General features: G+C 41.0%; 1 protein-coding gene across 1 annotated transcript in view; it reads right to left on the reverse strand.

Annotated features, from left to right (window-relative positions):
• Nucleotides 1-8,809: 8,809 nt before the first annotated feature.
• The window catches only part of LOC124289287 (techylectin-5A-like), a 2,426-nt gene continuing 1,546 nt past the window's right edge, over nucleotides 8,810-9,689 (reverse strand). The window contains exons 2-3 of the mRNA XM_046725898.1: nucleotides 9,379-9,475; nucleotides 8,810-9,096 (exon numbers count right to left, since the gene is read on the reverse strand). Coding sequence (XP_046581854.1) covers nucleotides 8,810-9,096; nucleotides 9,379-9,475 — 384 coding nt within the window. The remainder of the gene's footprint in view (nucleotides 9,097-9,378; nucleotides 9,476-9,689) is intronic.

Below are 9,689 nucleotides of genomic sequence, written 5' to 3' on the forward strand. Positions count from 1 at the left end.
TGACGAGGTCTAAAACGAAACAGGTGTTCATTCTAATTAAAAGTATATAAACGGGAACATTGTAGATATTTGTGTGGACAAACCCTAGAGTACAGATATAGCAATTGTCGTATTTTTTAAAAATGCATCTTCCGATATGTCAAAACGATCATATAAACTACTGACTTCAGATGACAAAAAAATTAGAAACGGAGACGTGTGTGAGTTTTATGAAAATTATTTTACAAATAGAAAATTAATCATTTTCCAATTATTTGAATGAAATGTCGAAAGATTATTGGTGCAACCTGTCCGCGCTTAGTATTCTATATTTATGGTTGAAGAAAAATGTAGCAATGTAAACGTTACAAAACGAAGGCATATATAATCAGTTTATAATTTCTTTAACATCAGAGGCGTACGGCTAGCTCTTTGGTTACAGTGCTTGTTGGTCACACTGGTACCATGTTCGATTCCACAATGGTACAACGTGTGAAGCATGTTTCTGGTGTCCCCAGGCATTGTGTACTCGCTCAAACGCTTTAACATTCCCCGAAAAAAGGTCACTCAATTATATACATTTATGGACTTACAGTCTCTTGATGGGCGGTGGGGTAGCCTAGTGGTTAAAGCGTTCACTCGTCACGCCGAAGACACAGGTTCGATTCCCCACATGGGTACAATGTGTGAAATCCATTGTTGGTGTCCCCACCCTGAATGTTGATAAAAGCAGCGTAAAACTAAACTCACTCACTCATTTCATTTGAACATAGAGGTTTGAGAAAATCTGCTTGTTTTGAATATTGTTTTATTCAATATAATAACATATTATGTTCTTGGCACGATATGGGGTCATTTCCATTGTATGCATCGCCATGGCTTCAGGTAAAACTCACTCAATCTGGATTTACAGTTATTTCTTTTGAATATACTCAGCTCACCTGACCAGACGTTGGGACCCCTATGAAAACCTTGCAGGTAAGGTAGGGCACGCTGACAGGCTGACACGCTGTCAAAATGGTGCATTTGTTGTCAATGTCGCAGTGGATGAGGCCGGTGCAGTTGGTGACCACGTTGCACGTTCTGGCACATTCTAGGGCGGTGGTCGCCTGTACATAGTTCAAGTCCATTGTTGTATCAATATCTGTCTGTACTTCCAGGTAAAACCCTGACACGGTACACTGAGAGACATTGACGTTCACTGCTGCATAAACAGTTACAAACAGGAGTTTAAAATTCATAATTTCTCTTTGAGAGATACCTGTGTATGAGCATAAGCTTCCTTCCAACAGCTGGCCCAAGACTTTAGGCTTCTCAATATTGCACCACTTCTTGTTGGAAAATGACAGCGCTGTTTTATGGCTATTTGTATATTCCTTTAGACCAGAATATTCTATGTAATATTCAATTAAACGTGACGTTTTTCCTTACGTTTGTCGTGTGGAATAGTGGTGTACAACGTTGAAAAATCAATCGTTTTCACAGAACTAAACTTGGCCCTTTTCTGATATTGTAAGTATTCAAGGAAATTCTTTTAACTGTTTAGAATCCACATAGTATTTTACATCAGTGTTATCATAGCTGTGGTGCTAATAATTGTCTGTTGCTTCTCAGCTAGTACTCAGTTTAGTTTGACAGAGGAATATCAAATGCTTTATGTCATTATATTGCATCAGTTATACAGAAAGCACGCATTCAACATAATACGACAGAGATGGTTGTACTTATTCTCTTAGTGTTACGGTTAAAAATTTGCGTGACAAAAGGTTTAAGAATCCCCTTTGAACCAGCAAAATAGAACACAGACAAATCTGAAATATTCAATAATATATTGAACACACAAACCGCAAACCGCACTGAAAACTTTAAACATTGTGACCCATAATAGTTATCACTTAATCCATGTGATATTACAAATTACAAAACAAACACTCTCATAACAACGCCAGTGCATCATTTTCAGTGCTGTGATAAAGAACCCTTCATATACACATGTACAGGGAAAAGATATCGCAATCTATTTAAGAATTGAATGTCACTTTGTGTGTTTGCACTGAAAATGAACGATGTTAAAGCGTTGTTCACACGAGTTTTGAACAACGCTTTGACATCGTTCATTTTTCAGTGCAAACACACAAAGTGACATTCAGTTCTTATAATTTCGCACTTTGATGTTTACACATACGTTTTTTACCCACTTCTACATGATCATTGTTTACAGTGATGTGTTTTAATACCTGTAAAATGTCATTCTGTTCAAGACCGTATTGTAGCGATGTTTGTATATTTGGCGATTTTTTTACACATGTATCCCAACCCTTGAAGAAATAGTTCTCAAAGTATTCCTTAAAATATTACAACAAATTCGTCAATAGGTTTGAAACTGCTTTAATATGCATAACATCAATACATTATCAAACAGAAACAATATCAATAACAATATCATTTTAACAAAACTGTCATTGTACCTATAAAACTCATTCTCTTCCCACAGAGGTTACTCCTGTCATATCTTCCTACGTAGCCTCTGTTCTAATACGGCCCTTTCATGGTGTGAGCGTTCAAGACTCGTGATTGGAGGTAATCAGATTTAGTTGTGCAATCAGCGACGTTGTTTCAAAAAGTGATCATTCGTAAGGCCTCGGTAATTTCCGTATACTTCGAGAAAACTAAACCTATTCCCCTGCGCGATGCGCAAACGTTTCTTCTAGACAGAACTCAGTCATGTTATGGTGGATCAGTGGCGTCTCCATCGCCCTCGTTGACAACGGACAAGCTAGCCCTTTAACGTCTTGTGTCTAACATCAACACAAGTCCCCGCCAGATGGGGGATATTTGTGGCCCCACATTTGCTTGTGTTAGTCAAGTTGAATCTAAGTCGATGTAACACGTGTTCTGATTGGATAGAAAGAAGGGAGATAATTCGTGTTGCGATCTTTTGCCGCTAGGGGATTTTACGAGAACCTGGAAATATGGCCGTATTAGAACAGAGGTTACGTAGGAAGATATGACAAGTAACGTCTGTGGGAAGAGAATGCTATAAAACTATGACGGATTCGTTTGGCCGCGTAATAATACACTGACCGACTTCGAAGTTGTGAGGCGTGGCGAATAGGAAGCAGATTTCGTTGGTGTATTCTTTTTATTTGTGATTGTTCATTGTGAAATTTAATGAGCAGTTTTTAAACAGATCACGGGGCAGAACCCGCAAACCACGAGAGATTAAATTCTAGTGATAAGGAACAATGGTCGGCAATTGGAAATCCGTTTGGTCGTGAAGAAGTGACAGTGCCAAAATTGGGGTGACTTGAAACAGGATCGCTCGCTAAATTGTCATCACCAAATGCAGCAAGATCATTGGGGTTCCTTGAAACCGTAGCAGAAATTTGAAAATTAGGTCGGACGCGTTGTCCGTCAGATTTTTACAAAACTGTGCTCAGTTGGTGCTTTTTGTCACATACAAAAACAAGTAAGTGATATGTATAAATTAAAAGGAGTGTGAATGCAAATCATTTATTTTGTTTACGTCAAGCTGGACAGCGAGTATCCTGGGGAAAACCCGGAAAGTAGTTCCGGCAAAAGTTCACATGACCCAGATCGGCTCGAAAACGTTCACACACGTATGAACGATGTTTACACACGTATGAACGATTTGAAGGGTTCAAGGGAAATGAACCTTGAAAGTTAGATCATATGACCGCTCTCTCAACCAACCAACGTTTGGGAATCTGTGTGTACTTCAAAGTGCGAAATTATATGATTTTAACCTCCAATATAGGCATTTATTTTTAGATCATAATTATGTTTGTTTGTATGACTTTTGATATCAGATGTACACGTGCTACAATCAAAGGAAAGTATTACGTGCAAACTGTGTATTCATCATTAAGCAAATATCAAGTGTTAGTTAACGGTTTGTACAGCTCAACAACTTCAATCAACCCGAATCAATTGATTTCCTTGTTGAAAACCAAATACGGTATCTCTTCAACTGACATCTGCTCAACGATGGCAAGTTATTGTAATGCGATAAGCTGTCATGTCAGTGAGGATTCTTGTAAGAGATGCTTGTTGTCATTCATCAGCCGATTGTCCAGAAGACATCAGCAAACCAATGACTTCAAGGTCCATGAAGTCCAACTCCTAGAGAGGATATAGCCCTTCTCAGAATCACAAGACGTCATCCTTTAGAATTGTTGTTTGCCCAAAAGAACGGTCTGAAATCTCCGAACATTGGCCAAGCATAGAGCCAGACTTCCTATCGTTTTGAGGTTTATTATGTACAAAGTAGCTTGGAGTCAAGCTCTAAATGGACCACGGTATATCACTGACATCCTGGACAGGATGGTTGTACCACATACCCTAAACACGAGGCCAGTCTCGGTCAGGTGTTCTTTCTGTCTTAAACCCAAAGATTATCACATGTCGTCATGAGGGCAGTATCAACTAGTCAGAGTCAATTGTCGGTCTAAAATTCATACTGTCTCATGTGAGATACCTGTATATGAGCATAAGCCTCTTTCAAAGACCTACTGTGATATGCGTGACATATCTTAAGGCTCTGGTCTCAATATTTCACTTTGACTGCACTTTATATTCCTTGTTGGAAAACGACAGCGAGAGTGTTCCTTTCATTGAGATCGGATTATGCTGTAAAATATTCTGTTAAACGTGGTGGTTCTTGCATCTGTTCAATCAATTTTATCTCAATGAAAAGTTGATGTAAAATGGAGGATATAAGTGTTCATGTATACGCTCTACATTTTGATATTTCATTACTTTCAGGCGGGTGATGGAATCATTTACACATTTTCTCTCGAAATACAGTTTCTGTAAATTCTTTGAAAGTCATTAGGCAAATTCCGTCACATTTGTTTCAGTTTGATCCAGATGTAGGCAAGTTATATTCACATTATCCGGAATCGGAAGTTTTTAGTTTTAAATTGATTTGGGTATTCCTAATTTACCTGAGGAAATCGATCCTGTACATAGTATAACAATCTTGGTCACTAGTATAAAACAAAGAACACAAGAAATGCATTAAGTTTGGTTGTCAAACAACGTCTTCAAAAACTGGACTGCAATGAAATAACTGTTGCTGACTCTAACATTAGGATTTCTTCTAGTGTAAAGAGTCAACCACGAGCTCCTTACACGCCTTCAAAAGATCCAAAACACTGCAGCAAGAATTGTCACCACGACGTCTAAACGATCACACATCATCCCAGTTTTGAAAGACTTTCACTGGCTGCCTGTTGAGGCAAGGATCCACTTCAAAACATTGTAACTCGCCTATAGTCGCAGAATGACCTAGCTCCAGCATATCTCAGGGAACACAACTGAGATCACAAGGCATTCACAAACCACCAACATGTCTTGTCTGTTCCAAGAACTAAACTGACACTAGTTAGTGAAAAGGCTTTCTGTGCATCAAACCCCATATTTTGGAACAATCTCCCTCATGCCATAAAGAGTTCAACAACCATTGACACATGTCTCAGTTACAAACTCACTTCTTTGATAAATATTACTCAGACTGACTTCTTCCAGTTCTTTTAGGACGTTTTGTCTGTTTTGTACAGTATATCAGCACAAAGTGTGTGACTTCCATAAGCGCTTTGAGCAAGCATGCAGATGGGATGGACTATAACGCTATATCAATACCCATAATATAAAATACCCATATATGTGCTATTAATAGGCCTAGTAATCCGTTCCTTTGTCACGTTAACTGTTTTGTTCAGGGAAAAGCCTATTTTGATGTCATATTTTCTCGAGGGAATGTCTCAAGATATACAGGTCAACGAAACCGGATTGTCACGATCCAGTCTGCCGAGTAAGCTGGGCCTAAAAGGCAACCTTCTGTTTAAATTATATACTGAGTCAAAAAAGAAACTTCACAAAATGTAATTTGAAAAATAATGAATAATTTTTCTCTGATGATACATCTATGTATCCGAAATGGGATCCCTATCTTTCGACTCTAGAAAAACGTTAGCAAAACCCACTCAAACCCATCCATTCGTCGTGCAAATGATGTTAGGGCCAAATCAGGTTTTGCACGTGCAGTCGATAACGTGATCTTCGCATCAAAGTTTTCTTCATATGCATGTGTTTGCGGTACTTGAAATGCCACGATTGTCAAATGTGCAACGTGAACGTGCCGTTGGCATGTTGCAAGCGGGAAGATCAGTTATTGACGTCGCAAGAGCAATGGGATGCAGCCGTTGTACTGTGTATGACTTGCGAGGTCGTCTACAAAAACTAGCACCACTTCTGATCGCCCAAGGTCGGGTCGTCCACGTGTGACGTCACGAGCAGAAGACCGTCAAATCGTCCTACGTCACCTACGTGACAGATTTCTGCCGGCTACACGAACCAGGGCTGAGATGTTTAGAGGTCGACTGTCCTCACAGACCATTCGAAATCGCTTGCGGGCTGTCAATCTCTATTCTCGACGTCCATATCGTGGGCCAATATTGACGCCGTTTCATCAACGTCAACGTCTGCTGTGGGCCAAACATCACCTCCGTTGGACCCAGGGAGACTGGGATCGAGTCGTCTTTAGCGATGAATCCAGGTTTACCCTCAGATTCGTGGACGGCAGGCATAGAGTCTGGAGACGACGTCGTGAACGGTATGCCCAATGTTGTGTACAGGAAGTCGACAGATTCGGGGGCGGAAGTTGCATGGTGTGGGGTGCTTTCTGTGGGAACAACCGTTCCCGACTTCTGGTCATCCGTGAAAACCTCACAGCTGCTGCTTACCGCGACCAGGTGCTCACCCCCTGAACTCGTTCCTTTCATGGCGGCTAATGGCCCAGGTCTACAGTTCCAGCATGATAATGCTCGGCTGCATACCGCGATGTTGACACGAAATTTCCTTCAAAACGCTGGAATCAACGTCATGATATGAATGGATCTCTGAAGCGACAATTAAACCATCTTAGACCAGGTGTTTGTCAAATGGGGAAAGCATGTTTTGCTCCAGTCACAAGTTTCAATATAATTATGTGTTTGTTGCCTAAGGCCGTACAGCAGTACTTCTGTGGGTACCTGGATGGATGGGTTCACATACACAGACACCTAGAACAGGTGTGACGATCGACACATCACTTACGTATCAGTTTTCTAACGGTGTCGCCCGGTGTCAACGAATCGTGTGGCGACACACCCAAATGGCCCTTTCATAATACTCAGTAACTCGCTGGTATTCATCTTGAATCAAGTCGAACACAATATCGGAGGTATTATTGGTGTAAATAACTTAGTTTTAATTGACTTCAGTGGTGGACTGTTCTTTGTTTAAATTCTCCTTGAGACACGATAAGTGACCTGTCGGTTGGTCTTGACGTTTCAGTTAGTACAGAACAATTGCTGCTTTTGTTGGTAACCTTTATTATTCGTTTAGTAAACAATTTCTAACAGAATGTCCGTTACATTACAGTTTGGGTTGATACAACTTATAGTTTCTTAATCCGTGAAGATCCGGGTTAGAATTGGTCTTCAGCAACCCATGCTTGTCGTAAGAGACGACAAACGGGATCGGGTGGTCAGACTCGCTGACTTGGTTGACACATGTCAACGTATCCCAATTGTGTAGATCGATGCTCAGGCTGTTGATTATTTACAGACTGCCGTCATATAGCTGGAATATTGCCGAGTGCGGCGTTAAACAACAACCAAACCAAACAGTGTCATAAAGTAAAGTTTCATTTGGTGGTAAGAAAAGATCTTCTGTCTCGAGATGTTATATGGGTAATATACAATAAAATTAGCTTTCGAAAATAGTGGGAGTTTGGGACCGACTAGTTTATATTCCAGAGAGGGGGCAAGTGTCGACAATATGTGCTCGGATCTGCACGGTGGCACCTGCACTTTTAAACGACAAAATAAGAAACTTGCAAGTCTTCCGGGCAATTTCTTTTCTTATAGAACAGGAGCACAAAAATCTTTTCAATTTACTTCTGGAGAATATTTTCGGAAAATTCAGCAGCGTATTAGTTGTGAATGGGTCTTGATATTTGTTTTTTAATATACAGTGCATCGCATAGGCGGATCAAGAAATTTTCAAAGCGGTGTGTGTGTGTGTGTGTGTGTGTGTGTGTGTGTGTGTGTGTGTATTTTTTAAGGTTTTTTGCCATTGCAAAACATTAACTTCAATGTGGTCTTTAGTCATTTTCAACCCCCCACCCCTTCGGATCCGCCACTGCATCGTATGAAGTATTTCGAATGTACTGCGTATGTATGGTAAACATACTTTAAATGTATTCAGAATGAAAAACTGGCAATTTACATGATCACATTAGCATGTGTGATGAATGTTATGAGCATGTGAATGTTACGTGTATGTGTGGTGAATGTTATGAGCATGTGAATGTAACGTGTATGTGTGGTGAATGTTAAGTGCATGTGTGGTGAATATTAAGTGCAAGTATCGTCCATGTACAATCATTGTCTTCTGATGTTTTAGGGAGTCAGTCTATTAGGCGGGACCTATTAACATATAAATACTTTTGCATTCGTGAGGCATGCCATCAGCAAGAGCCCATACAATGTCATATGTGTGGTGAGGATTCGTCTGACAGACATCCAACCTGTTCCACCAGGCTCCACGATGCCACTCGGCACAAGGGTTGACTGAGTTGTTGCAGTGATCCTTGGCACAGAAGTGACTCCCATCCAGGGTTGTAGCTGGGTCCCCGAGGTTGAAGCGGTCTCCGAAAACGCCATCCCCAGTGAACCCCGACACCGACAGCCGATACTCCGAGGCCTCGTCACCCACGGAGAAGGCGTTGTAAGATACTTGTCCGGGAGTGCCGTCAAATTCTTCAAGAACATGTAGAGCGTTTAGGTCGGACGCTGGTCAGAGCATACATCTTCTCCAGACCCAGCCACATGTAACAGTTGGAGTGGGTGAAACCAGACTTGTAGTCGGCCCAGGGAACGTCGAGGTACGTCACGGGCGCAGCCTCACAGCCACTGATGGTTTTGTCCCTGAACATGATCATGGCGGTGACGCCTTGACATTCCAAGTCAAACGGTTGTGCGGCTTTGGTCGGCCAGACAGTGTAGGTGCCAGTAGAATTACCAACGTACAGGGAAACGTCTGTACAGTCTGAAACAGTGACATGATGACTGTCAGACACAGGTCAGTGATGGACAATGATGAACAAGAGCAATGAAGGAATCAACCAAGAACATCAATGTGTTAGTGACGTGACTGACCTAGATGCATGTACAGTGACAACCTGAGAGTCGAAACCCACCGTCACAGGTTTCCTTCATGCCAAATGGACGCAGTTTCTATCTGGCGTTACTGAAGGAAAGTGATATTCTTAACATGAACTCTTTCATCTTTTGCTTCGTTGAGGAGATCTTCATATAACTGAAGATTTACCTTCTATCCTGGTCTCACAGATCCCTCCTGTAAAGGCAGGCAGACAGAGACAGGCATCATCATCAAGGGTTCCTCCATTCTGGCATGATGGCGAGGTCTAAAACAAAACAGGTGTTCAATGTAATAATAAATATAAAATATAGAAAGGAAAGCTTAACTGGAGGTTACAAGGTGAAGCGCTTGGGTAAGATACATAAGGACGGGTGTATTTCTTAAAAATGGACCTTCCACTATTTTTTGTATTGCAATGTAGAAAAGCTATTTATGTCGCCATTTGTGAATGCAACCTATCCACGATTACTCTTGTTTAT

The sequence above is a fragment of the Haliotis rubra genome, unplaced genomic scaffold (genome assembly GCF_003918875.1).
Source record: "Haliotis rubra isolate DU_JTF1 unplaced genomic scaffold, ASM391887v1 Scf439, whole genome shotgun sequence".
In the NCBI taxonomy this organism is placed as follows: Eukaryota; Metazoa; Mollusca; class Gastropoda; order Lepetellida; family Haliotidae; genus Haliotis; species Haliotis rubra.